At 64.4% G+C, this 27912-nt stretch overlaps 3 protein-coding genes across 3 annotated transcripts in view; 2 read left to right on the forward strand and 1 right to left on the reverse strand.

The window, feature by feature from the left end:
• CHD3 (chromodomain helicase DNA binding protein 3) overlaps window positions 1-12381 on the forward strand; it is a 72303-nt gene extending 59922 nt beyond the window's left edge. The window contains exons 30-40 of the mRNA XM_082300474.1: window positions 427-589; window positions 1785-1897; window positions 2751-2886; window positions 3597-3695; window positions 4588-4701; window positions 4809-4917; window positions 6551-6683; window positions 8570-8765; window positions 10365-10528; window positions 11529-11658; window positions 12181-12381. Of these exons, the coding sequence (XP_082156600.1) occupies window positions 427-589; window positions 1785-1897; window positions 2751-2886; window positions 3597-3695; window positions 4588-4701; window positions 4809-4917; window positions 6551-6683; window positions 8570-8765; window positions 10365-10528; window positions 11529-11658; window positions 12181-12281 (1458 nt within the window). The 3' untranslated portion in view covers window positions 12282-12381. The remainder of the gene's footprint in view (window positions 1-426; window positions 590-1784; window positions 1898-2750; window positions 2887-3596; window positions 3696-4587; window positions 4702-4808; window positions 4918-6550; window positions 6684-8569; window positions 8766-10364; window positions 10529-11528; window positions 11659-12180) is intronic.
• Window positions 12382-13658: 1277 nt separating this feature from the next.
• Window positions 13659-19600, reverse strand: FIS1 (fission, mitochondrial 1). Its single transcript, XM_082300479.1, has 5 exons — window positions 19520-19600; window positions 16968-17100; window positions 15797-15873; window positions 15287-15392; window positions 13659-14032 (listed from the first exon to the last, which is right to left on the reverse strand). Exons 1-5 carry the CDS (start codon window positions 19562-19564, stop codon window positions 13941-13943), a joined length of 453 nt encoding a protein of 150 aa, XP_082156605.1. The 5' UTR covers window positions 19565-19600; the 3' UTR covers window positions 13659-13940.
• A 153-nt stretch (window positions 19601-19753) lies between these two features.
• The window catches only part of LOC309584526 (polyunsaturated fatty acid lipoxygenase ALOX8-like), a 36256-nt gene continuing 28097 nt past the window's right edge, over window positions 19754-27912 (forward strand). Inside the window, exons 1-6 of the mRNA XM_082300570.1 lie at window positions 19754-19893; window positions 20950-21867; window positions 24527-24914; window positions 26165-26260; window positions 26341-26422; window positions 27598-27714. Of these exons, the coding sequence (XP_082156696.1) occupies window positions 21835-21867; window positions 24527-24914; window positions 26165-26260; window positions 26341-26422; window positions 27598-27714 (716 nt within the window). The 5' untranslated portion in view covers window positions 19754-19893; window positions 20950-21834. The remainder of the gene's footprint in view (window positions 19894-20949; window positions 21868-24526; window positions 24915-26164; window positions 26261-26340; window positions 26423-27597; window positions 27715-27912) is intronic.

The following is a 27912-nucleotide window of genomic DNA, read 5'->3' on the forward strand; positions in this document are numbered from 1 at the left end:
GGCCCTGGGGGGGTTTTTTGGGGTCCTTTTTGGGGTTTTTGGGGTCACTTTGGTGGATTTTTTTGGGGGCTCCCCAGGGCGGTTTCTGGGGTCCTTTTTGGGGTTTTTGGGGTCACCTTGGTGGATTTTTGGGGGCTCCCCAGGGAGGTTTCTGGGGTCCCTTTTGGGGTTTTTGGGGTCACCTTGGTGGATTTTTGGGGGCTCCCCAGGGAGGTTTCTGGGGTCCCTTTTGGGGTCCCTTTTGGGGTCACCTTGGTGGATTTTTTTGGGGGGCTCCCCAGGGAAGTTTCTGGGGTCCCTTTTGGGGATTTTGGGGTCACCTTGGTGGATTTTATTGGATTTTTTTGGGGGCTCCCCAGGGAGGTTTCTGGGGTCCCTTTTGGGGTTTTTTGGGGTGCCCCTGACCCCCTTTCCCCCCTTCCCCAGGTGCAGGAGTTCGAGCACATCAACGGGCGCTGGTCCCTGCCCGAGCTGGCCCCGGAGCCCAGCGCCGACTCCAAGCGCTCGTCCCGCGCCTCCTCCCCCGCCAAGACCGGCCCCCCCAGCCCCGAGCAGAGCGGCCCCCCCAGCCCCGGCCCCCCCACGCCCGGTACCGGACACGGCTGGGGACACCAGGGGGACACCGGGGGGACGGGGTGGGGACGGGATGGGGACACAGCTGGGGATACCATGGGGACACGATGGGGACGGGATGGGGATTGGGGTGGAGCAGGGGACACGGGGGATGAAAGGGGGAATGGGGACAGAGGGACAGGGGATGGGGACAGAGGGACAGGGGATGGGGACAGGGACAGGATGGGACAGGGGCAGGATGGGGACAAGATGGGGACAGAGGGACAGGGGATGGGGACAGGATGGGGATGGGGACGGGGACAGATGGGGACAGGGGATGGGGACAAGGGATGGAGATAGTGACAGGGGATGGGGACAGGGACAGGGGGTGGGGACGGGATGGGGACACCGTGGGGACACAATGGGGACGGGGTGGGGATTGGGGTGGAGCAGGGGACACGGGATGAAAGGGGGAATGGGGACAGGGGACAGGGACAGGATGGGGACAGAGGGACAGGGGATGGGGACAGGGACAGGATGGGGACAGGGACAGGATGGGACAGGGACAGGATGGGGACAGAGGGACAGGGGATGGGGACAAGATGGGGACAAGATGGGAACTGAGGGAGAGGGGATGGGGACAGGATGGGGACGGGATGGGGACACAGCTGGGGATACCATGGGGACACGATGGGGACGGGATGGGGATTGGGGTGGAGGAGGGGACACGGGGGATGAAAGGGGGAATGGGGACAGAGGGACAGGGTGGGGACAGAGGGACAGGATGGTGACAGGATGGGGACAAGATGGGGACAGAAGGACAGAGGATGGGGACAGGATGGGGAGAGAAGGATGGGGGTTGGGGACAGGATGGGGACAGAGGGACAGGGGATGGGGACAGGATGGGGACCGGGACAGGATGGGGATTAGGGTGGAGGGGGGGGACATGGGATGGGAAGAGGGACAGGGACAGGATGGGGACAGAGGGGTGGGATGGAGATGGGGACATGGGGACAGGACATGGGGATGGGGTGGGGACAAGGGAGGGCAATGGGGAAAGGGGTCAGGATGGGTTGGGGACATGGGGGACAAGATGGGGACAGAGGGACGAGGGACTGGGGAGGATTCAGGAGCCGGGGTGGGAACAGGGGACAGGGGAGGGACAGCCAGGGGACAATGGGGCCAGAATAGGGACAGGATGGGGACCGATGGCCTGATGTCCCTGTCCCCAGCCACGCCGGCGCCCAGCGAGCGCGGGGACGGGCCAGGGCCACCCCCGGACAGGGACGACGGTGACACCAGGGACGAGAAGGAGCCCAAAGGGCCCGAGAAGATGGAGACAGATGTGAGTGACGGGGCTGTCCCCAAGCCTGTCCCCAACCCTGTCCCCATTTGAGTCCTTCCTGTCCCCAACCCTGTCCCTGTCCCCAACCCTGTTCCTGTCCCCAGCCCTGTCCCCATTTGTGTCCTTCCTGTCCCCAACCCTGTCCCTGTCCCCAACCCTGTTCCTGTCCCCAACCCTGTCCCCATTTGAGTCCTTCCTGTCCCCAACCCTGTCCCCAACCCTGTTCCTGTCCCCAACCCTGTCCCCATTTGTGTCCTTCTTGTCCCCAACCCTGTCCCCCATTTGTGTCCTTCCTGTCCCCAACCCTGTCCCTGTCCCCATTTGTGTCCTTCCTGTCCCCAACCCTGTCCCTGTCCCCAACCCTGTTCCTGTCCCCCATTTGTGTCCTTCTTGTCCCCAACCCTGTCCCCCATTTGTGTCCTTCCTGTCCCCAACCCTGTCCCCATCCCTGTCCCCATTTGTGTCCTTTCTGTCCCCAACCCTGTTCCTGTCCCCAACCCTGTCCCCATTTGTGTCCTTTCTGTCCCCAACCCTGTTCCTGTCCCCAACCCTGTCCCCATTTGTGTCCTTCCTGTCCCTGTCCCCCATCACGTCCCCAACCCTGTTCCTGTCCCCAACCCTGTCCCCATTTGTGTCCTTCCTGTCCCCAGCCCTGTCCCCCATCACGTCCCCAACCCTGTTCCTGTCCCCAGCCCTGTCCCCCATTTGTGTCCTTCCTGTCCCCAACCCTGTTCCTGTCCCCAGCCCTGTCCCTGACCCCAAAGCTGTCCTCCCCCTCCTGTCCCCGTCCCCTGCCGCTGTCCCCATGTCCCCTCGGGGACAGCCGGCGGTGACGCCCCTGCCTCTCCCGCAGCCTCCTGTCCCCGAGGCGCCGCCGTCCCCGGGCGATGGCAGCGAGGCCGAGGGGCCGCGCAAGGGGGACGATGAGGAGGGGCCCGGCCACAGGGACCCCGAGGCTGAAGGGGTCCCAGCCCGCGAGGAGCGGCCAGGTGAGACCCCCCCCAGATCCTGGGAAACCCCAAATCTCAGAAACTCCAAATTCCTGGAAGCCCCAAATCCCAAAAATGCTAAATCCAGGAACTCCAAACCCCTGAAACCCCAAACCCCAGAAACGCCAAACCTGTGAAAACCCCAAATCCCAGGAGCCCGAAACCCCTGAAACCCCAAATCCCAGAAACCCCAAACCCCAGGAACCCCAAATCCCAGGAGCCCGAAACCCCTGAAACCCCAAACCTCTGAAACCTCAAACCTCTGAAACCCCAAACCCAGGAACCCCAAACCCCAGGAACCCCAAACCCCTGAAACCCCAAACCCCAGAAACCTCAAACCTCTGAAACCCCAAATCCCAGGAACCCCAAATCCCAGGAACCCCGAACCCCAAACCCCAAATCCCAGAAACCCCAAACCCAGGAACCCCGAACCCCAAACCCCAAATCCCAGGAACCCCAAATCCCAGGAACCCCAAACCCCAGAATCCCCAAACCCTTGAAACCCTAAACCCAGGAACCCCAAACCCCGGGAACCCCAAACCCCGGGAACCTCAAACCTCAGGACCCCAAACCCAGAAACCCCAAACCAGGAACCCCAAACCCCTGAAACCCCAAACTCCAGGAACCCCAAACCCAGGAACCCCAAACCCCTGAAACCCCAAACCCCAAACCCGGGAACCCCAAACCCCAATCCCCGCTCCTGCCCCCAGGCGCCGAGGCCGAGAAGGGCCCGGGGGCAGAGAAAGGGGACGAGAAACCCCCCGAGGAGGAGCCCAAGGAGCGCCCGGGGGACCCCGACCCCAAAAGAGGTGCGGGGGCGGGGCTTAACCGGGGGGCGGGGCTCAACGGGGGGCGGGGCTCAACGGGGGCGGGGCTTAACTGGGGGCGGGGCCTGACCCGGAGTGGGCGGAGCTTGTGTGTAGCACGTGGTTTACCGGTGTGTGGGCGGGGCTCAACCGGGGGCGGGGCTCAAACGGGGGCGGGGCCTGACCCGGAGTGGGCGGAGCTTGTGTGTGGTGTGTGGTTTACCGGTGTGTGGGCGGGGCTTAACCGGGGGCGGGGCTCAAACGGGGGGCGGGGCTCAAACGGGGGCGGGGCCTGACCCGGAGTGGGCGGAGCTTGTGTGTGGTGCGTGGTTTACCGGTGTGTGGGCGGGGCTTAACCGGGGGCGGGGCTCAAACGGGGGCGGGGCCTGACCCGGAGTGGGCGGAGCTTGTGTGTGGTGCGTGGTTTACCGGTGTGTGGGCGGGGCTTAACCGAGGGTGGGGCTTAAACGGGGGAGGGGCTTAAACGGGGCGGGGCTTAACCCAGAGTGGGCGTGGCTTGGGGGTTGAAGGTGGCGCTGACCCCTCCCCACGTGTGTCCCCTCTTCAGGGGGCGTGGCCTAAGCCAGAGGGGGGCGGGGCTTAACCCGACCCTTATCTCATTGCCATTCAATAGCTTATGGGGGGGGGGAAGTGGGGGAATTTTGGGGGGTCCAAGGGGGGGTCAAACGTGTCGCTGCCCCCCCCCATGAGTGTCCTCTGCTCAGGGGCGTGGCCTAATCCAGAGAGGGCGGGGCTTAACCCTTATCTCATTGACTGATACCTGGGAAATCTTCCTGCTTATCAGTGCGGTTTGGGAGGGTCCAAGGAAGGCTGAGGGGGGGGGGTCAAACGTGTCCTTGACCCCCCCCCCCAAACGTGTCCCCTCCCCCCACAGAGGAGGTGAAGGCCGAGAAGGAGCCCAGGCCGGACCCTCGGCCCAACGGCCGGCGGGACGACAAAGCCGAGAAACCACGGTTCATGTTCAACATCGCCGACGGCGGCTTCACGGGTGAGGGGGGGACACCGGCGTGGGGGGGACGAGGGGACACCGGGGGGGACACAGAGGGGACCCGCGGCCCCGGGAGGGTCCGGCTGAGGCGCTGCCATCGCCCCCAGAGCTGCACACGCTGTGGCAGAACGAGGAGCGCGCCGCCATCTCCTCGGGGAAGCTCAACGAGATCTGGCACCGGCGCCACGACTACTGGCTGCTGGCCGGCATCGTCCTGTATCCTTCGGGGGTTCGGGGTGTCCCTGCGGGAATTGGGGTGTCCCCGTCAGAATTGGGGTGTCCCTGGGGCTGGGGGGACTGACAGCGTGGTGAGGGTGACGCCACGGTGCTGCTGGCCGGCATCGTCCTGTATCCTTCAGGAATTTGAGGTGTCCCCGTGGGAATTCGGGGTGTCCCCGCAGGAATTTGGGGTGTCCCTGTGGGAATTGGGGTGTCCCTGCAGGAATTCTGGGTGTCTCCGCAGGAATTTGGGGTGTCCCCGTGGGAATTCAGGGTGTCCCCACAGGAGCTCGGGGTGTCCCCAGGTCTGAGAGGGTGACCCCACGGCGAGGGTGACCCAGGGGTGGGTGACGTGTGCAGCAGTGACAGTGGTGACAGTGATGGTGGCACGGCGACAGTGGTGGTGACACAGTGATAGTGATGGTGACAGGGTGACAGTGATGGTGGCATGGTGACAGTGATGGTGACAAGGTCACAGCAATGGTGACAGCGATGGTGGCACAGTGACAGCAATAGTGGCACAGTGACAGTGATGGTGACACGGTGACAGTGATGGTGACACAGTGACAGCAATAATGGCACAGTGACAGCAATAGTGGCACGGTGACAGTGATGGTGACACGGTGACAGTGATGGTGGCATGGTGACAGTGATGGTGACACAGTGACAGCAATGGTGGCACGGTGACAGTGATGGTGACACAGTGATAGTGATGGTGACAGGGTGACAGCAATGGTGGCACAGTGACAGTGATGGTGACACGGTGACAGTGATGGTGACAAGGTCACAGCAATGGTGACAGCAATGGTGGCACAGTGACAGCAATAGTGGCACAGTGACAGTGATGGTGACATGCTGACAGTGATGGTGACACAGTGACAGCAATAATGGCACGGTGACAGCAATAGTGGCACAGTGACAGTGATGGTGGCACGGTGACAGTGATGGTGGCACAGTGACAGCAATAGTGGCACGGTGACAGTGATGGTGACACGGTGACAGTGATGGTGGCACAGTGACAGCAATAGTGGCACGGTGACAGTGATGGTGACACGGTGACAGCGCTGTGGTGACTTGGTGATGGTGACACTGCGGTGACAGCGATGTGCTGATGACGGTGATCCGGTGACCCGCGGGGGGTCGGGGACAAGGTGACACGGGCGCGGTGACGGTGACACGGTGACGAGTTGGTGGTGACACAGCAGGGGTGCCAAGGGACACAGAGCCACGGCTCCGTGCGCTGGAGACGGGGGACGCTGGGGACGGGGTGAAGTGGTGGCAGGGTGACACGGTGACAGGGTGCCATGGTGGCAGGGTGGCAGAGTGACAGGGTGACACGGTGACAGGGTGCCATGGTGGCAGGGTGGCAGAGTGACACGGTGACAGGGTGGCACAATGGCAGGGTGGCACAGTGACACGGTGACGGTGCCACGGTGAGAGGGTGCCACGGTGACAGTGATGCAGTGCCATGGTGCCAGGGTGCCACGGGTACACGGTGACAGTGATGCAGTGACACAGTGCCATGGTGCCAGGGTGCCACGGGTACATGGTGACAGTGCCAGGGTGCCACGGGTACACGGTGCCAGTGCCAGGGTGCCACGGGTACACGGTGCCAGTCCTTAGCGCGCAGCCACGGCTACGCGCGCTGGACCGACATCCAGAACGACGGCGCCTTCGGGGTCATCAACGAACCCTTCAAGGGCGAAGCCTCCAAAGGGAACTTCCTGGAGATGAAGAACAAGTTCCTCGCACGCCGCTTCAAGGTCAGCGCCCGCCGCGGCACGGGGGTGGCACGGGGGTGGTGGTGAGGGTGGCACGGGGGTGACAGGAGGGTGACACTGAGCGTGGCACGGGGGTGACAGTGTGAGTGGCACAGGGGTGGCACGAGGGTGGCGGCGAGGGTGGCACGGGGGTGGCATGGGGGTGACGGTGAGGGTGGCACGGGGGTGGCACAGAGGTGACAGTGTGGGTGGCACAGGGGTGGCGCGAGGGTGGCACGGGGGTGAGGATGACACGGTGGCACTGAGGGTGGCACAAAGGTGACACTGAGGGTGGCACGGGGGTGGCACAGAGGGGACAGTGTGGGTGGCACAGGAGTGACAGGGTGGCAGGGAGGGTGGCACGGGTGAGGATGACACGGTGGCACTGAGGGTGGCACGAAGGTGACACTGAGGGTGGCACGGGGGTGGCACAGAGGGGACAGTGTGGGTGGCACGGGGGTGAGGGTGACACGGGGGGTGACGGTGAGGGTGGCAGGGGGTGGCACAGAGGTGACAGTGTGGGTGGCACAGGGGTGACAGGGTGGGTGGCACGGGGGTGACAGCGAGGGTGGCACAGAGGTGACAGTGTGGGTGGCACAGGGGTGACAGGGTGGGTGGCAGTGAGGGTGGCACAGGGGTGAGGGTGACGTGGGGGTGGCACAGAGGTGACAGTGTGGGTGGCACAGAGGTGATGGTGAGGGTGGCAGGAGGGTGACAGTGAGGCTGACACGGGGGTGACAGTGAGGGTGGCAGGAGGGTGACACGGGGGTGACGGTGAGGGTGACACGGGGGTGACGGTGAGGGTGGCAGGAGGGTGGCACAGAGGTGACAGGGTGACAGTGAGGGTGGCATGGGGTGACACTGAGGGTGGCACAGAGGTGACACTGAGGGTGGCAGGAGGGTGACAGTGAGGGTGGCAGGAGGGTGACACAGAGGTGACAGGGTGGCAGGAGGGTGGCACAGAGGTGACGCTGAGGGTGGCAGGAGGGTGGCACAGAGGTGACGCTGAGGGTGGCACAGAGGTGACGCTGAGGGTGGCAGGAGGGTGGCACAGAGGTGACGCTGAGGGTGGCACAGAGGTGACGGTGAGGGTGGCAGGAGGGTGGCACAGAGGTGACGCTGAGGGTGGCAGGAGGGTGGCACGTGCACGGGGATCCGCACGAGGGGTGGCCTTGCACGAGGGGCTGGGAAGGGCGGGAAGGAGGCCGAGGGTGCTCGGACACACCTGGGTGGGTGCTCCAGGTGTTGGGTGACATCAGGGTTGGGTGCTCGGACACCTGGACACTCCAGATGTTGATGAGGTCAGGGCCGGACCCCCCCAACACCTGGACCCTCCAGATGTTGGGCAACGTCAGAATTGGACACGTGAACACCTGGGTCTTCCAGATGTTGAGATCAGGGCCGGACCCCCAAGCACCTGGGTCCTCCAGATGTTGATGATGTCAGGGCTGGATCCCTCAACACCTGGGTCCTCCAGATGTTGGGCAACATCAGAATTGGACACATGAACACCTGGGTCCTCCAGATGTTGATGATGTCAGGGCCGGACCCCCAACCCCTCGGTCCTCCAGATGTTGATGAGATCAGGGCCAAACCCCCCAACACCTGGACCCTCCAGATGTCGATGAGATCAGGGCCAAACCCCCCAACACCTGGACCCTCCAGATGTTGATGAGATCAGGGCCAGACCCCCCAACACCTGGACCCTCCAGATGTCGATGAGATCAGGGCTGGTCCTCCAGCTGCCGACGAAGTCAGGGTTGTACCGCGTGGACCCCTGACCCCCTCCAGCTGTTGCCTTCACCCAAACCTGACCCCCTCCAGCTGTTGCCTGACCCCCTCCCCCCCTCTCCCGCGCCCCCTTTAACCCCTTCCCCGCCGCCCCGCAGCTGCTGGAGCAGGCGCTGGTGATCGAGGAGCAGCTGCGCCGCGCCGCCTACCTGAACATGACGCAGGACCCCAGCCACCCCGCCATGGCCCTCAACACGCGCTTCGCCGAGGTCGAGTGCCTGGCCGAGAGCCACCAGCACTTGTCCAAGGAGTCGCTGGCGGGCAACAAGCCCGCGAACGCCGTCCTGCACAAGGGTAAGAGGCGGGGGGGCCGGCGCGCCCGGCGCGGACGCCCCGTGTAGCGCCTCGCACCTCTGTACGCGTCCAGCAACCATTAAAGAGGGGTTCTGCTCCCAACCGCCGCCTCCCGGTGTATCCTTGCTCTGCGTGTGCTTTCTGGGGGCCTGGGGCACGCCGGGGAGGGGCCGCGAGCTGCCCGCGGGTGGTTTTTTTTTTTTTTTTTGGGGTGTGAGTAAAGTCGGAGTAAAGCCGGAGTAAAGCAGGAGTAAGGCCGGGTGCGGATTGAGGGGCTCCCGGGGCTGTGGCTTTGGCGCTGAGGTGTCGCTGCTGAGTATCTGTGGTGTAAACCTGGAGTATGTCCCTAGTGCCGTCCTGTGTGTATCTCTGGAGTAGTTGATGCCTCGATTCCCCTCCTTCCCTCCCTCCCCTCCCTTCCCCACCCCGGGGGTGTTTTTGCGGAGTATCCCCCGAGTATCCCCGCGGGCGGAGTGGCCGCGGTGCATGCCGGGAGTAAGGCTGGAGTAGGGCCGGTGTCTGCATGCGCCGGAGCGCCCCCGGTGTAAGCCCGGAGTATCCCCGGTGTGTTTAATGCCAGGGGTGTCCCCGGAGGAAGCGAGGAGTAGCGCTGGGCCCTGGTGCCCATGGCAGGAGTAAACCCAGAGTAGGGGATGAGGCTACCCCGAGTAGCTCGGGTGTGGCTGTGGAGGATCCCTGGTGTGTCCCAGGTCTTTAGTGTGGCCGAGGAGTAAACCCGGAGTATCTGAGGAGCAGGCCCAGAGTATCTCTGGAGTACCTGAGGAGATACTCAAAGTAACCCTGGAGTATCTCCAGAGTACCTGAGGAAATAATCAAAGTAACCCCAGAGTACCTGAGGAGATATTCAAAGTAACCCTGGAGTATCTCTGGAGTACCCGAGGAAATACTCAAAGTAACCCAAGAGTATCTCCAGAGTACCTGAGGAGGTACTCAAAGTAACCCTGGAGTATCTCTGGAGTACCTGAGGAGATACTCAGAGTAACCCTGGAGTATCTCCAGAGTACCCAAGGAGGTACTCAAAGTAACCCCAGAGTATCTCTGGAGTACCCGAGGAGGTACTCAGAATAACCCCGGAGTATCTCCAGAATACCTGAGGAGATACTCAGAGTAACCCTGGAGTATCTCCACAGTGAGTGAGGCATACCCTGAGTAAGCCAGGAGTAAACCCAGAGTAACTCCAGAGTACACCCAGAGCAAGCCAGGATTACCCCCAGAGTAACTCCGGAGCACCCCCCGAGTACTCCCATCCTACTCCAAGCCCCCCTCCCCCCCCAAGCATGCACCACTCCCCCCACACAGGTGCAGCCCCCGAGTAAGCTCTGAGTATCCCCTGAGTACCTCCCAGGCTCCTCCCTCTCCCCCTCCCCACTCCCCATTCTCATGTGAGTATCTCCCACTCACCCCCCCCCCCTCCCCGTGTTCCATTAGTAACCCGGGAGTAACCCATGAGTAACCCGTGAGTAACCTGTGAGTAACCTGTGAGTAAGCTGCGAGGAGGTGCGGGACGGCCCCCCGGCGCTGACGGGCCCCCCCCGCCCCTGTTTTTCTCTCTCTGTCCCCCCCCGGCCCCGCTGGCAGTGCTGAACCAGCTGGAGGAGCTGCTGAGTGACATGAAGGCGGACGTGACGCGCCTGCCGGCCACCCTGTCCCGCATCCCCCCCATCGCCGCCCGCCTCCAGATGTCCGAGCGCAGCATCCTCAGCCGCCTGGCCAGCAAGGGCACCGAGAGCCACCCCCCGCCCGTAAGTCGCCCCCCGAACACGCCCCGGGCACGTGGCCGCTCTGTGCTGGGATGTGGCCAGTCTGTGCTGGGATGTGGCCAGTCTGTGCTGGGATGTGGCCGCTCTGCCCTGAGATGTGGCCGCTCTGTCCTGAGATGTGGCCACTGTGTCCTGGGGACATCCCCACTCTGTTCTGGGATGTGGCCACTCTGCCCCAGGGCATGGTCACTCTGTCCTGGGGACGTGGCCACTCTGTGCTGGGATGTGGCCAGTCTGTCCTGGGATGTGGTCACTCTGCCCCAGGGCATGGTCACTCTGTCCTGGGGATGTGGCCGCTCTGTCCTGGGGACTTGGCCGCTCTGTCCTGGGGGCATGGCCACTCTGACCCGGGATGTGGCCACTCTGTCCTGGGGCATGGCCACTGTCCTGGGGCATGGCCACTCTGTCCTGGCGACATCCCCACTCTGTCCTGGGGACGTGGCCACTCTGTCCTGCGCCATGGCCACTCTGCCCCAGGGCATGGCCACCCTGTCCTGGCGACATCCCCGCTGCCCTGGGGACGTGGCCAGTGTGTCCTGGGGACATCCCCACTACTTTGGGGACCAACCCCCTGCCTTGGGGACATCCCCACCCTGCCCCGGGACGTGCCCACCCTGTCCTGAGGACGTGCCCACCCTGTCCTGGGACATGGCCACCCTGTCCTGATGACATCCCCCCTGCCCTGGGGACATTTCCCACCGCTCGGGGACATCCCTCACCTGTGCTGGGACGTCCACTCTGCCTTGGGGACATCCCTTGGGGACATCCCTTGGGGACATCCCCCTGCTACTCAGGGACCTTCCACAGCCACCTTGGGGACATCCTCCACCGCCCCTGGGGACACCCCCTGCACCCTGGGGACACCCCTCAGCTCAGGGACACCCCTGCACCTTGGGGACACCCCTCAGCTTGGGGACACCCCTCAGCTCGGGGGAGGTTCTGGTGGCAGCGGGAGGTGACAGCGGTGTCCCCTTGTCCCCAGACCTTCCCGCCGGGGCCCTACGCCACCCCCCCGAGCTACGGGGGCACCTTCGGGACCCCCCCGGCCGGAGCCCTCCCCCCCCCCGGGGGAGCCAACTACAGCCAGATGCCACCGGGCTCCTTCATCTCCGGTGAGGGTCCCCAGAGACGGGGACACGGGGGGGGGCCGAAAACCTGGGGACACTGGGGGGGCCCCAAAATCTGGGGACATTGGGGGGGGTCCCTGAAATGGGGACATGGGGGGGCCCCAAAATCTGGGAACATTGGGGGGGGGGGGAGCCCAAAAATGGGGGACATTGGGGGGATCCCCGAAATGGGGACATTGGGGGGGTCCCGAAACCTGGGGACATTGGGGGTGGTCCCTAAAATCGCAACATTGGGGGGGGGAGCCCAAAAATGGGGGACATCGGGGGGTCCCCAAAACCTGGGGACAAAGGGGGGGGTCCCAAAATGGGAACATGGGGGGGGGAGGGCTCTGGTCCATGGGTGGGGGGTCACTGAGGGGTCCCTGGGTGGGACATCCTTGGGGTGTCCCCGTGGGTGTCACCTCTCCGGGGGAGGGGTTTCCGTGGGTGGCGGAGGGGGAGGGGGTCCCTGGGGTGTCCCCGGGGGTCTCCGTGCCCCCTCCCGACCCCCCCCCGTGCCCCCCCCAGCCGCCAACGGGCCCCCGGTGCTGGTGAAGCGGGAGCGCGAGGCCGAAGGGCTGGAGAAGAAGGAGCCGCGGGGGGGGGAGGTGATCTGCATCGACGACTGAGATCAAGGGGGGCCCTGGGGGGGCCCCCCCCCGCCCGGGGACCACCCCCCCGACCCCCCCCCCCCCCCCCCCATTGCCAGAAACGCCCGAATTCACCCCAAATCCGGCGGAGGGGGTGGGGGGGTGGGGGAGGGGCAGCGCCCCGGGGTGGGGGTGGGGGCGTTTTTTTTTTTGGTGGGGGGGGGGGGGTTGGGGTTGGGGTTGGTGGGGGAGGGGGGGGCGAGGACCACTGCGATTATAAATATGAATATATAAATATGAATATATCCCCGGGCGGGGGGGGTCCCCAGCCGGGCCCCGCGGGGTCCCCTCGGGGGTCCCCAGGGCCCCCCCCACCCCCCCCCCCCCGCCCCCCCCCGGGCTCGGGCTCTTGTTTAACCGCAGCGAATAAACCCCGGATCCTTGGCTACGGCACCCGGCTCCGAACTGGCCTGGGGGGGCTCGGGACAGAGGGACAGGGACAGGGGGACAGAGGGACAAGGGGAGAGGGGACAGGGATGGGGGGGAGGGGGGAGGGGACAGGGGACGGGGACAGGGACAGGGGGAGGGACAGCGGGAGAGGGGACAAGGGACAGGGGGAGAGGGGACACGGGGAGGGGACAGGGACGGGGGAGAAGGGACACGGGTACAGGGACACGGGGACAGGGGGACAAGGGGGACAAGGGACAGACAGGGGAGAGGGGACAGGGGGACAGGGAGGGACATGGGGACAGGGACAGGGGGACAGGGGGAGGGCACGGGGACAGGGACGGGGGACAGGGACACGGAGAGGGAACAGGGAGAGGGGACAAGGACAGGGGACGGGGGGAGGGGACAGGGACAGGTGATAGGGGACGGGGGGGTGGTCACGGGGACAGGGACACAGGGGACAGGGGACATGGGAACAGGGGGAGGGGACAGGGGGACACAGGGGGACAGGGGATGGGGGAGGGGGGGAGGTCACGGGGACAAGGGGGAGGGGACACGGGACAGAGGGACGGAGGGGACAGGGGACATGGGGGCAGGGACGGCGAGGCCACCATGAGGCGTGGGCAGCAGGGCAGTGGTCAGCTGGGAGGTGGTGGCCGCTTTGGGGTGGTCTTAGCCACTGTGGGGGTGGTGGCCACGGTGGGGATGGTCATGGCCACCACGGGGACCATCAGCTGTGGGGTCCTGGCCACCGTGGGGATGGTCATCCATGGGGTGAGGATGGCCACGGTCACCTGTGAGGTCACGGCCACCACGAGCCATGGGGGTGGTCACCTGGGCTGGCCACGGTCACCGTGGGGATGGTCACTCGCAGCGTCACCTCCCCCCCCCCCCCCCAAAACGTCCCCGTTCCCCCCCCCCCCGGTGGGGGATGGGCGCTGCCCCGCCCCTCCCCCATCAGTGACGTCACACGGAGCCCAACGAGGTTTATTTACAGCGGGGGGAGGGGACAGTGGGGGAGGGGAGGGGGGGGACACACGGGTGTCCCCAAGGCACCGGGGGAGGGGGCGGCTGCGGCCGTGACGTCACCGCGGCGTCACCGCGACGTCACCGCGCCGCCGTGGTGTCCTTCTGATGACGTCACTCCCGCGTTCCCCCCCCCCCCTCCATGACGTCACCGCCACGTCCCGGCGTTGTCCCCGCGTGCGTGCGTCCGGTGGGGGGAGGGGCGGGGCCGGGCGAGGGGCGGGGTCAGTGCCGGGTGGCGCGAGAGATGGCCACGCCCAGCAGCCCGGCCACGCCCATGACCACGCCCCCCACGATGGCCGCGCCCACCAGCCCGTCTGTGGGGGGGGGGAGGGGACACAGGAGGGGACAGAAGTCACTCGGGGGTCACTGAGGGGTCACTTTGGGGCTTTAAGGGTCACTCGGGGGGGGTCCCTGTGGGGTCACTCTTGGTCATTTGGGTCACTGGGGGGTCACTGGGGTCATTCAGGGGGTCCCTGTGGGGTCACTCTTGGTCATTTGGGTCACTGGGGGGGCTCTAGGGGTCACTCCGGGTCACTGAGGGGTCACTTTGGGGCTTTAAGGGTCACTCTGGGTCACGGGGCGTCACTGGGGGGGTCACTGGGGGTCACTCTTGGTGGTGGGGGTCACTGGGGTCATTCAGGGGGGTCCTTGTGGGGTCACTCTTGGTCATTTGGGTCACTGGGGGGTCCCTGGGGTCATTCAGGGGGTCCCTGTGGGGTCACTCTTGGTCATTTGGGTCACTGGGGGGGCTCTAGGGGTCACTCTGGGTCACCAGGGGCACTCGGGAGGGTCTCTGGGGTCACTGAGGGGTCACTTTGGGGCTTTAAGGGTCACTCTGGGTCACAGGACGTCACTGGGGGGTCACTGGGGGTCACTCTTGGTGGTGGGGGTCACTGGGGGTCTCTAAGGGCCACTCTGGGGTCACTGGGGGTCACTGGAGGGGGTCACTGGGGGGGTCACTGGGGGTCCTTATGGGTCACTCTGGGTCACTGGGGTCACTCAGGGCAGTCCCTGGGGTCTCGAAGGAGCATTCTGGGGCCACTCTTGGTCATTTGGGTCCCTGGGGTCATTCAGGGGGTCCCTGTGGGGTCATCCTTGGTCATTTGGGTCACTGAGGGGGCTTTAAGGGTCACTCGGGGGGGTCCCTGGGGTCACTCTGGGGTGACTCGGAGGGTCCCTGGGGTCACTCTGGGGTCACTCTGGGGTGACTCGGGGGGTCCCTGGGGTCACTCTGGGGTCACTCTGGGGTGACTCGGAGGGTCCCTGGGGTCACTCTGGGGTCACTCTGGGGTGACTCGGGGGGTCCCTGGGGTCACTCTGGGGTGACTCGGGGGTCACTCTGGGGTCACTCTGGGGTCACTCTGGGGTGACTCGGGGGTCGCTCTGGGGTCACTCTGGGGTCACTCTGGGGTGACTGGGGGGGGTCCCTGGGGTCACTCTGGGGTCACTCTGGGGTCACTCTGGGGTGACTCGGGGGGGTCACTCTGGGGTCACTCTGGGGTCACTCTGGGGTCACTGGGGGTCACTGGGGGTCCCGCCTCCTCCCCCCGTCCCCGCTGTCCCCTCACCGCGCCTCAGGCGGCTCCGGACGCGGCTCCGCAGCCGCAGCACCTGCGGGTTCTGGGGCTCCGCTGCCAGGAGCCGCTCCAGGTGCTCCAGGGAGCGCTCGTACTCCTGTGGGGACACCCGCGGCACCTCCTGGCATCCTGCGGCACCTCCCGGCACCTCCTGGCACCTCCCGGCACCTTCTGGCACCCGCGGCACCTCCCTGGCACCTCCTGGCATCTCCCTGGCACCTGTGGCACATCCTGGCACCTCCCTGGCACCTTCTGGCACTTCCCTGGCACCCGCGGCACCTCCTGGCACCTCCCTTCACCTCCTGTCACCTCCTTGTCACCTGTTGCCACCTTCTATCACCTCCTGTCACCTTTGTCACCTTTGTCACCTCCTGTCACCTCCTGCCCCTCCCTGTCACCTCCTGTCACCTCTGTCATCTCCCTGAGCCCCCCATGTTTCCTCTCTGTCCCCCCGCTGTCTCCGATGCCCCCGCCGTCCCCCCGCTGTCCCCGTGTGCCCACCTTGAGCCGGTAGTTGCCCAGGGCCAGGTAGAACAGGACATCGCGCTGCTCCTCCGGGGGGGTCTCGGGCAGCAGCTCTGGGGGGGGCGGGGGGCAGGAACAGGGTCATGAACCCCCCCAGAGACCCCAACCCCCAAATATTTCTCCCATAGCGCCCCCAGCCCCCCCCCCGAGCCCCCTCATAGCCCCCTGATGGCCTCACCATGGCCACGCCCCCTGCCTGGCCCCGCCCCCCTCTGCTCAGCAGCGCCACCCGGCGGGCAATGGTGGTGCTGCGTTAGCCCCGCCCCCTGTTAGCCCCGCCCATTGCTCCGCCCCTGCGTTAGCCCCGCCCCCTCTGCTCAGCAGTGCCGCCCCACGGGCGATGGCGGTGCTGCATTAGCCCCACCCCCTGCATTAGCCCCGCCACCTGTTAGCCCCGCCCGTTGCTCCGCCCCTGCGTTAGCCCCGCCCCCCTCTGCTCAGCAGTGCCGCCCCACGGGCGATGGCGGTGCTGCATTAGCCCCGCCCCCTGCATTAGCCCCGCCACCTGTTAGCCCCGCCCGTTGCTCCGCCCCTGCGTTAGCCCCGCCCCCCTCTGCTCAGCAGCGCCACCCCACGGGCGATGGCGGTGCTGCATTAGCCCTTCCCCCTGTGCTGGCCCCGCCCCCTGCATTAGCCCCGCCCTTCTGCTCAGCAGCGCCACCCGGCGGGCGATGGCGGAGCTGCATTAGCCCCGCCCCCTGCATTAGCCCCGCCCCCCGCGTTAGCCCCGCCCCCCTCTGCTCAGCAGCGCCACCCCGCGGGCAATGGTGGTGCTGTGTTAGCCCCGCCCATTGCCCCGCCCCCCGCGTTAGCCCCGCCCCCTCTGTTCAGCAGCGCCACCCCGTGGGCGATGATGGTGCTGTGTTGGCCCCGCCCCCTGTGTTAGCCCCGCCCCCTCTGCTCAGCAGCGCCACCCCGTGGGCGATGGTGATGCTGTGTTAGCCCCGCCCATTGCCCCGCCCCCTGTGTTAGCCCCGCCCCCCCTCTGCTCAGCAGCGCCACCCTGCGGACGATGGCTGTGCTGCGTTAGCCCCGCCCCCTGCGTTAGCCCCGCCCCCTCTGCTCAGCAGCGCCACCCCGCGGGCGATGATGGTGCTGTGTTAGCCCCGCCCATTGCCCCGCCCCCTCTGCAGGCCCCGCCCCTCACCGGCCAGCAGCGCCACCCCGCGGGCGATGTCCTCCCGGTAGCGGCTCCGGACGAGCCCCCAGCCGTACTCGAACCGGCACTGCCGCGACAGCGCCCCCTGCTGGCGCTCCGCAGCGTAGCGCCGCTCCAGCGCCTGCACACAGCGGAGGGGTCAGCGGGGTCAGCGGGGTCAGCGGGGTCAGGGGGGTCAGCGGGGTCAGGGGGGACACCGGGGGGTGGGGGGGGATCGGGGTCAGGAGGGGTCAGGAGGGGTTGGGGGGGCGCCGGGGTCAAGGGAGACACTGGGGTCAGGGGGAGTCAGCAGGGGGGGTGGGGGAGCATCGGGGTCGGGGGGGGTCAGCGGGGTCAGGGGGGACACCGGGGTCGGGGGGGTCAGCAGGGGGGTGGGGGGACACAAGGGTCAGGGGGGGTCAGTGGGGTCAGGGGGGACACTGGGGTTGGGGGGGTTAGCGGGGGGTTGGGGGGAGCATCGAGGTCAGGAGAGGTCAGCAGGGTCAGGAGGGGTCAGGAGGGAGGTGGGGGGGGGCACCGGGGTCAGGAGGGGTCAGTGGGGTTGGGAGGGACACTGGGGTCAGAGGGGTCAGGAGGGGTCAGTGGGGGGTTGGGGGTGGCATTGGGGTCAGGAGGGGTCAGAGGGGTCAGGAGGGGTCAGTGGGGGGTGGGGGGCACACTGGGGAGGTCTGCGGGGTCAGGGGGGCACTGGGGGGCATTGGGGGGATGGGAGGGACAGCGGGGTCAGGGGGGGTCAGTGGGGGGGTGGGGGACACCGGGGTTGTCAGGGGTCATGGGGGTCAGAGGGATCATGTGGGGACAGCGAGAGGACACCGGGGTCATCGGAGGTCATGGGGGTCAGCGGGGTCAGGGGGGTCAGTGGGGTCATCGGGGTCAGGGGGGACACTGGGCTTGTCGGGGGTCAGGGGGGACACCGGGGTCAGAAGGGGTCAGCGGGGTCAGGAGGGGACACCGGGGGACATCAGGGGGATGGGGGGGGTCAGCAGGGGTCATGTGGGGTCAGAGGTCAAGGCGGTCAGGGGTCACCAGGGGGTCATGGGGACAAGGGTCAGTGGGTGTGGCACCATCATGGGGACACGGGGTCAAGGGTTATGGGGTCAGGGGTCATCAGGGGTTACAGGGGTCAGGGTCACTGTGGGTAGGGAGTTACGGGGGATTCAGGGGTCAGAGGTCAGAGGTCAGTGGGGTCAGGAGACATCAGGGGTCATTGGGGTCATGGGGTCACAGGGGAGGAGTCAGGAGCCGCGTGGTCATTTGGTCACGGGGTCAGGAGTTCCGGGGTCACGGGGGGGTCAAAGGGATCAGTGGTCTGGAGGGGTCACTGGAGGTCAGTGGGGATATGGGGAGACACTGGGGGCAGTGGGGAGGATACTGGGAGGATACTGGGAGCACTGGAGGGCGGATACTGGGAGGATACTGGGAGCACTGGAGGCAGGATACTGGGAGGATACTGGGAGCATTGGAGGGAGGATACTGGGAAGAAACTGGGAGGATACTGGGAGCACTGGAGGGAGGATACTGGGAGGATACTGGGAGGATACTGGGAGCACTGGAGGGAGGATACTGGGAGGAAACTGGGAGCACTGGAGGGAGAATACTGGGAGGACACTGGAAGCACTGGAGGGAGGATACTGAGAGGACACTGGGAGCACTGGAGGGTGGTAACTGGGAGGATACTGGGAGGACACTGGGAGCACTGGAGGCAGGATACTGGGAGGATACTGGGAGGATACTGGGAGCACTGGAGGGAGGATACTGGGAGGAAACTGGGAGGATACTGGGAGGAAACTGGGAGCACTAGAGGCAGGATACTGGGAGGAAACTGGGAGCACTGGAGTGAGGATACTGGGAGGACACTGGGAGCACTGGAGGCAGGATACTGGGAGGACACTGGGAGCACTGGAGGGAGGATACTGGGAGGAAACTGGAAGCACTGGAGTGAGGATACTGGGAGGACACTGGGAGCACTGGAGTGAGGATACTGGGAGGAAACTGGGAGGATACCGGGAGGATACTGGGAGCACTGGAGGGAGGATACTGGGAGGACACTGGGAGCACTGGAGGCAGGATACTGGGAGGACACTGGGAGCACTGGAGGGCGGTAACTGGGAGGAAACTGGGAGCACTGGGCACACTGGGAAAGATACTGACAAGATACTGGGAGTACTGGGGGGGTACTGGGGGAATACTGGGGGGCGGGGCTTGCTTAGTGGGCGGGGTCACGTCGTGTTGGGGGCGGGGCTACCCCGAAAATGGGCGGGGCCAAACCCAGAGCTGCGCGCGAGGGGGGAGGGGTCCCAGAGGGGGCGTGATCACCCGGGTGGGGGCGTGGCCTTGGCGGAGGGGGCGTGGTCTCGTCGAAGGGGCGTGGTCTCGGCGGAGGGGGCGTGGCCACGGCGGGCACAGCGGGGACGGAGGGGCGCGGGCCGGGTGCGAAAGGGGCGTGGCCGGGGGGGGGTCGCGGCTGTTGGGGGGGGTCTATGGGGTGGGTGTGGCCGTCAAAAAGGGGCGTGTCCAAGCGCTGAGGGGCGTGGCCTCACCATCAGATCCTCCACCGCCACCACATCGTCGAACTCGGGGTCCATCGCACCCGGAAGCGGCGCCGGAAGTGAAGGCGGACGTGACGAATTATCCCCGCCCCTTTTCCCCTCCCCGCGCCGCTACTGGCCGCTCCCCTGAGCGCCGCGCTCTGATTGGCTGGAGCGCGCGTGAGGCCCGCGGCCATTGGCTCCGCCCCGCGTCAATCACCGCCTCAGCCGCTGCCGCCATGGCCGCGTACCGGGTGCGGGTCCGCACCGGCACCGCTCCCGCCGCCGGCACCAGCGACGCCATCGCCGTGACGCTCGTGGGGACCCGCGGGCGCAGCCCCAGAACGCCCCTCGACCGCTGGGGGCCCGACTTCGTCTGCGGCGCGGTGAGAAACGGGGAGGGGGACAAGGCGGGGGTGCGTGAGGGGAGTGGGGGGGGGGGCCCTGGGCTGCTCTGAGGGGAGGGAGGGGCGGGGGGGATTTGGGAGGGTCTGGGGGACTTTGGGGGGGGTTGTGTCACCTGTTAGGGGGAGCTGGGGGGTGTTTGGGGGGGTCTGGGGGATGTTTGGGGGGGGCTGTGTCACCTCTGGGGGAGGGGGGCAGGACAGCGGGATGTGGGGGGGGGCTGGGGGACACCTGGGTCCCTTTGGGGGATTTTGGGGGACATCTGGGTCCTCTCAGGGAGCAGCAGCACCCCCCAAAAGGGACCCAGGTGTCCCCAGGACCTCCAGAAGGGACCCAAATGTCCCCAAGACCCCCAAAAGGGACCCCGGTGTCCCCCAGCCCCCCCAAAAGAGACCCAGGTGTCCCAAGACCCCCAAAAGGGACCCAGGTGTCCCCAAGACCCTCAAAAAGGGACCCAGATGTTCCCAACCCCCACAAAAGGGACCCAGATGTTCCCCAGCCCCTCCAAAAGGGACCCAGGTGTCCCCAAGACCCTCAAAAAGGGACCCAGGTGTCCCCAAGACCCTCAAAAAGGGACCCAGATGTCCCAACCCCCCCCCAAAAGGGGCCCAGATGTCCCCAAGACCCTCCAAAAGGGACCCAGATGTTCCCAACCCCTCCAAAAGGGACCCCGGTGTCCCCCAGCCCCCCCAGAGGGGACCCAGGTGTCCCCCAGCCCCCCCAAAAAGGGGACGTGGGCATTGAGGGGGGTGGGGGACACTCGGTGACGTGGGGGTGACACCCAGGGCGGGGCTGTGGCAGGTGAACCTCCGTGGGTGGCCCTGGGGACACGGGGACGGTGTCGCCATCCCCGGCAGGGTGGGGCAGGGCCACGGGGTGGTGGCACCGTGGTGTGGCAGTGCCGCTGCAGGGCGGTGGCACGGTGCCACCGTCCCCCAGTGGGTGCTGGGGACAGCGGTGACACAGCAGTGCTGGCCCGGTGGTGGGGACGCAGCAGCGGTGACGCAACGATGGTGACACCAGTGACGCTTTCGCAGCGGCTGATGGTGGCTCGGTGACGTGGTGGTGGTGGCACGGCGATGTGACAGCGGTGGCACGGTGGTGACAAAGGTGACACAGAGATGGTGGCATCGGTGGCACGGTGGTGATGACAGCGGTGACGCAGCAGTGGGGACGGCGGCGGCACAGCAGTGGTGACAGCAGTGGCACGGTGGTGGTGGCAAAGGTGGCACAGAGATGGTGACAGCAGTGGCACGGTGGTGGTGGCAAAGGTGGCACAGCGACGGTGGCAGTGGTGGCACGGTGATGGTGGCAGCGGTGGTGACGTGGTGACAGTAACACAGCGACGATGACAATGGTGGCATGGTGGTGGTGAGAAAGGGGACACAGCGATGGTGACAACGGTGGCACGGTGATGGTGACAAAGGTGGCACAGCGATGGTGACAACGGTGGCACGGTGATGGTGGCAGCGGTGGTGACGTGGTGACAGTAACACGGCGATGGTGACAACGGTGGCACGGTGGTGGTGACACAGCGATGGTGACAACGGTGGCCTGGTGATGGTGACAAAGAGGATGCAGCGATGGTGACAACGGTGGCACGGTGATGGTGACACAGTGATGGTGACAATGGTGGCCTGGTGATGGTGACAAAGAGGATGCAGCGATGGTGACAACGGTGGCACGGTGATGGTGACACAGTGATGGTGACAATGGTGGCCTGGTGATGGTGACAAAGAGGATGCAGCGATGGTGACAACGGTGGCACGGTGGTGGTGACACAGGTGACGCAGCGATGGTGACAACGGTGGCATGGTGATGGTGACACAGCAATGGTGACAACGGTGGCCTGGTGATGGTGGCAGCGCTGCAGTGACAGTCCCTGTGTCCTCACAGGTGACCAAGTACCTGCTTTGGTGACAATGTCTCCACCGATGTCCCCAGTGTCCCCTCAGGTGACAGTGCCTGGCTCGGTGACAGGGACACGCTGACACGGTGACAGTTGTGTCCCCTGTACAGGTGACCAAGTACCTGGTTCGGTGACAATGACACACGGGCAGTGCTGTCCCCAGTGTCCCCATTGACGTCCCCTGTACAGGTGACACACTGAGGCACTGACACTGTCCCCGCTGTCCCCATTGTCCTCACAGGTGACAGAGTATGAGGTGTGACAGTGACACTGTCCCCAGTGTCCCTGTTGATGTTCCCTGTACAGGTGACACAGTATGAGCTGCAGTGACACAGTGACAGCGACACACTGACAGTGAGACAGAGATGGTGACACAGTGACAGTGACACGCTGACAGTGACAGTGACAGTGAAACACTGACAGTGACAGCAGCACAGTGACAGTGACACAGGGACAGTGACAGTGACAGTGACACACTGACAGTGATAGTGAAACACTGACAGTGACAGTGGGACAGAGATGGGGACACAGTGATAGTGACACAGTGATGGTGACACAGTGACAGTGAAACACTGACAGTGACAGTGAGACAGAGACAGTGACACAGTGACAGAGATGGTGACATAGTGACAGTGACACAGTGATGCACTGACAGTGACACAGTGATAGTGACACAGTGACAGTGAAACACTGACAGTGACAGCAGCACAGTGACAGTGACACAGTGATAGTGACACAGTGACAGTGACACACTGACAGTGACAGTGGGACAGAGATGAGGACACAGTGATAGTGACACAGTGATAGTGACACAGTGACAGTGAAACACTGACAGTGACAGTGACACAGCGCCAGTGACACACTGACAGTGACAGTGACACAGTGACAGAGATGGTGACATAGTGACAGTGACACAGTGATGCACTGACAGTGACAGTGACACAGAGATAGTGACACGCTGATAGTGACAGTGACACACTGATAGCGACACAGTGACAGTGACACACTGATAGTGACAGCAGCACAGTGACAGTGACACAGGGACAGTGACACTGACAGTGACAGTGACACACTGACAGCGATACAGTGACAGTGAGACAGAGACGGTGACACACTGGCAGTGATAGTGACGCAATGACAGTGACACAGTGACAGTGACACAGTGACAGTGACACAGTGACAATAACACATGAGAATGACACAGTGACAGTGACACGCTGATAGTGACAGTGACAGTGAGACAGAGACAGTGACACAGTGACAGTGAGAAAGAGATGGTGGCACACTGACAGTGACGGTGACACAGTGACAGTGACACAGTGACAGTGACACATTGGCAGTGACACAGTGACAATGACACACTGAGAGTGACACAGTGACAGTGACACAGACGCAGTGGCAGTGACACAGTGACACGCTGACAGTGATAGCGACACAGTGATAGTGACACAGTGACACACTGATAATGACATAGTGATACACAGTGACACAGCGACAGCGACACAGTGACAGCAACACAGTGACAATGATACAGATGGTGACATAGTGATGGTGACAGTGACAGTGATACAGTGACAATGACACAGTGACGGTGACACAGTGACGGTGACAGCGACAGTGACACTGACAGTGACAGTGATGGTGACACAGTGACAGCAACAGTGACACACTGATAGTGACAGTGACGGTGACACAGTGACACACTGACAGTGACACACTGATAGTGATAGTGACACGGTGACACAGCGACAGTGACACAGCAACAGTGACACAGTGAAAGTGACAGTGACAGAGATGGTGACACGGTGATACAGTGACACAGTGACAGTGATACAGCGGAAGTGACACAGTGAAAGTGACACAGTGACACAGTGATAGTGACAGTGACATTGTGGTAGTGACGCAGTGACACAGTGACACAGTGACACGCTGACAGTGTCCCCAAGACCCCCAAAAGGGACCCAGATGTCCCCAAGACCCCTAAAAGAGACCCAGGTGTCCCCAAGACCCCCAAAAAGGGGACACAGTCACAGTGACACAGTGACACACTGACAGTGACACAGTGACAGTGACACAGCGACGGTGACGCAATGACACAGCGACAGTGACACAGTGACGGTGACACAGTGACACAGTGACAGCGACGGTGACGCAGTGATACAGTGACAGTGACACAGTGACAGTGACGGTGACACAGTGACACAGCGACAGTGACACGGTGACGCAGTGATACAGTGACAGTGACACAGTGACGGTGACGCAATGACAGAGCGACAGTGACACAGTGACAGTGACGGTGACACAGTGACAGTGACACAGCGACGGTGACGCAGTGGCACAGTGACAGTGACGGTGACACAGTGACACAGCGACAGTGACACAGCGACAGTGACGCAGTGACAGTGACACAGTGACACACTGACAGTGATATGGTGATACAGTGACAGTGACACACTGACAGTGACAGTGACACAGCGCCAGTGACACACTGACAGTGACACAGTGACAGTGACACACTGACAGTGATACAGTGATACAGTGACAGTGACACACTGATAGTGACAGTGACACAGCGCCAGTGACACACTGAGTCACAGTGACACAGTGACACAGCGCCAGTGACACACTGACAGTGACACAGTGACAGTGACACAGCGCCAGTGACACACTGACACAGTAACGCTGTCCCCATTGTCCCCCCACAGGTGACAGAGTACACCGTCCGTGTCCCCCGTCCCCTGGGGCGGCTGCTGCTCGTGCAGGTGCACAAGGGGCCCTGCGGGGGCCTCCCCGAGAGCTCCTGGTACCTGGAGACCCTCAGCGTGTGGGGACAGCTTGGGGACACCACCAGGGACACCGCGGAGCACGGGGACAGCGAGGACAGCGAGGACAGTGAGGACAGCGAGGAGGAGGAAGAGGACAGTGAGGAGGAGGTGACGGAGGATGAGGGGACGGAGGACGAGGGGACAGGGGACAGTGAGGGGACAGGGGACACCGACGAGGAGGAGGAGCCGGAGGAGGAGGAGCTGGAGGAGGAGCTGGAGGAGGAGGAGCCTGAGGACACCGAGGGTGACATCGGCATTGCCACCACAGGTGAGGGCGGTGACACTGCAGGGACATCGGCAGTGCGACAGGTGACACCTGTGGTGGTCCAGGTGACATCGGCGCTGCCACGGGTGACACCTGTGATGGCACGGGTGACATCGGCAATGGCACAGGTGGCATTGGCAGTGCCACAGGTGACACCTGCGATGGCACAGGTGGCATTGGCAGTGCTACAGGTGACATCTGTGATGGCACAGGTGACATTAGGTGACAGGTGTGATACCACAGGTGACATCAGCGCTGTCACAGATGACACCTGTGATGGCACAGGTGGCATTGGCAGTGCCACAGGTGAGAGGTGTGATACTACAGGTGGCATTGGCAGTGCCACAGGTGACACCTGTGATGGCACAGGTGACATCAGCAGTGCCACAGGTGACATCGGCACTGCCACAGGCGACACCAGTAGTGCCACAGGTGACAGGTGTGATGGCACAGGTGACATTGGCGCTGCCACGGGTGACACCTGTGGTGGCACAGGTGACATCAGCAGTGCCACAGGTGACAGGTGTGATGGCACAGGTGACATCGGCGCTGCCACGGGTGACACCTGTGATGGCACAGGTGATGTCACCGCTCAGGAAAGCGACGCCTCTCACGCTGTGGGTGGTGTCACAACCTCCGCAGTGACAGCTGGGACACCACAGGTGACGCCACTTCCGTGGGTGACACCTGTGGCACTGCGGGTGGCATCACAATCTCTGTAGGGGACGCTTGTGGCACTATAGATGATGTCATCTCTGTAGGTGACACCTGTGGTATTTTAGGTGATGTCACCAGCTCTGAAAGCGACACCTGGGACACTGTGGGTGACGTCACCTCCGCAGGTGGCACCGGTGATTTGAGAGGTGACGTCACCCTTGTGGGTGACACAGGTGATTTGAGAGGTGACATCACCCCCACGGGTGACACCGGTGATGTGAGAGGTGACGTCACCACCGCGGGTGACACCGGTGATGTGAGAGGTGATGTCACCGCCGCAGGTGACTCCCATGACGTGAGAGGTGACGTCACCCTCGCGGGTGGCACCGGTGACGTGAGAGGTGACGTCACCGCCACAGGTGACACCCGTGACGTGAGAGGTGATGTCACCGCCGCAGGTGACACCGGTGATGTGAGAGGTGACGTCACCCTCGCGGGTGACACCGGTGATGTGAGAGGTGATGTCACCCCCACAGGTGACACCGGTGACGTGAGAGGTGACGTCACCCCCGCAGGTGACACCGGTGTCCCCGCAGGTGACCCCGATGACGCCGCCCACGCCGGGCCCTTCCACTTCCCGTGCTACCGCTGGCTCGAGGGCTACGGCACCTGGGAGCTGCCCGAGGGCACAGGTGGGGACACCCGGGGGACACCTGGGGGACACCCAGGGACACCTGACTGTCCCCCCGCGTCCCTGACGATGTCCCCGCAGCCACCACGCCGGCCATGGAGCGGCACCCGCGGCTGCAGCGGCAGCGCCGGAGGCACCTGGTGCAGCAGCGCCGGCGCTACAGGTCAGGGACAGGTGGCATCGTGTCACCTGCAGGGGTGTGGCACGCCCAGGGGTGTCCCTGTGTCCCCCCAGGTGTGTTTGTGTCCCCAGCTGTGTCCCTGTCCCCCTCCGGTGTGTCCCTGTGTCCCCCCACGTGTGTCCTTGTCCCTCCCCAGGTGTGTCCTTGTCCCCCTCCAGGTGTGTTTGTGTCCCCAGGTGTGTCCCTGTGTCCCCTCCCCAGTGTTGTCCCTCCCTGTGTCCCCAGGTGTGTCCCTGTGTCCCCCCAGGTGTGTTTGTCCCCCCAGGTGTGTCCCTGTCCCCTCCCCGGTGTTGTTCCCCCTGTGACCCCTCGCTGTCCCTGTGTCCCCCCAGGTGTGTCCCTGTCACCCCCCAGGTGTGTCCCTGTCCCTCCTCAGGTGTGTCCCTGTGTCCCCCCAGGTGTGTTTGTGTCCCCCCAGGTGTGTCCCTGTCCCCCCCAGGTGTGTTTGTGTCCCTGTCCCTCCTCAGGTGTGTCCCTGTGTCCCACCAGGTGTGTTTGTGTCACCAGGTGTGTCCCTGTCACCCCCCAGGTGTGTCCCTGTGTCCCTTCCCCAGTGTTGCCACCTCCTGTGACCCCTTGCTGTCCCTGTGTCCCCAGGTGTGTCCCTGTCCCCCTCCAGGTGTGTCCCTGTCCCCCTCCAGGTGTGTTTGTGTCACCAGGTGTGTCCCTGTCCCCCCCAGCTGTGTCCCTGTCCCCTCCCCGGTGTTGTCCCCCCCGTGACCCCTGTCCCTGTGTCCCCAGGTGTGTCCCTATGTCCCCCCAGGTGTGTCCCTGTGTCCCCAGGTGTGTCCCTGTGTCCCCCCAGGTGTGTTTGTCCCCCCAGGTGTGTCCCTGTCCCCTCCTCGGTGTTGTCCCCCCCGTGACTCCTCGCTGTCCCTGTGTCCCCCCCCAGGTGTGTCCCTGTGTCCCCCCAGGTGTGTCCTTGTCCCTCTCCAGGTGTCCCCGTGTCCCCAGGTGTGTCCCTGTGTCCCCAGGTGTGTCCCCAGGTGTGTCCTTGTCCCTCTCCAGGTGTGTCCCCATGTCCCCAGGTGTGTCCCTGTGTCCCCAGGTGTGTCCTTGTCCCTCTCCAGGTGTGTTTGTCCCCCCAGGTGTGTCCCTGTGTCCCCTCCCCGGTGTTGTCCCCCCTGTGACCCCTCGCTGTCCCTGTGTCCCCCCAGGCTGGCCCCGTTTGCCCCCGGCCTGCCCTGGGCGCTGCCCCATGGGACACCCCTGGACCCCGACCTGAGCTACTCCCTGCCCAAGGCCACGGCCTTCTACCTGCGGGGCAGCGCCGCGTGAGTGACCGCTGAGTGACCACTGAGTGACCACTGAGTGACCACTGACCCCTGAGTGACCACTGACCCAGCCCTGACCCCCCAGTCCCTGCCTGACTCTTGACCTCTGGCTGACCCCTGCCTGACCACTGACCCCTCGTCTGGCCCTTGACTGTTCCTGACCCCAACCCCTGACTGACCACTGACCTCTGGCCCCTC

The sequence above is a fragment of the Coloeus monedula genome (assembly GCF_965178545.1).
Source record: "Coloeus monedula genome assembly, chromosome: 40".
NCBI lineage: Eukaryota > Metazoa > Chordata > Aves > Passeriformes > Corvidae > Coloeus > Coloeus monedula.

What these genes read in the sequence shown, in the direction of transcription:
- FIS1 (XM_082300479.1), bottom strand. Translation starts at nt 19,564, where the DNA reads ATGGACCCCGAGTTCGACGATGTGGTGGCGGTGGAGGATCTGATG. An exon ending in CGGGGTGGCGCTGCTGGCCG is followed by an intron (nt 15,874 to 16,967) that starts GTGAGGGGCGGG and finishes CGCCCCCCCCAG; the next exon opens with AGCTGCTGCCCGAGACCCCC. An exon ending in TGGGCAACTACCGGCTCAAG is followed by an intron (nt 15,393 to 15,796) that starts GTGGGCACACGG and finishes GTGTCCCCACAG; the next exon opens with GAGTACGAGCGCTCCCTGGA.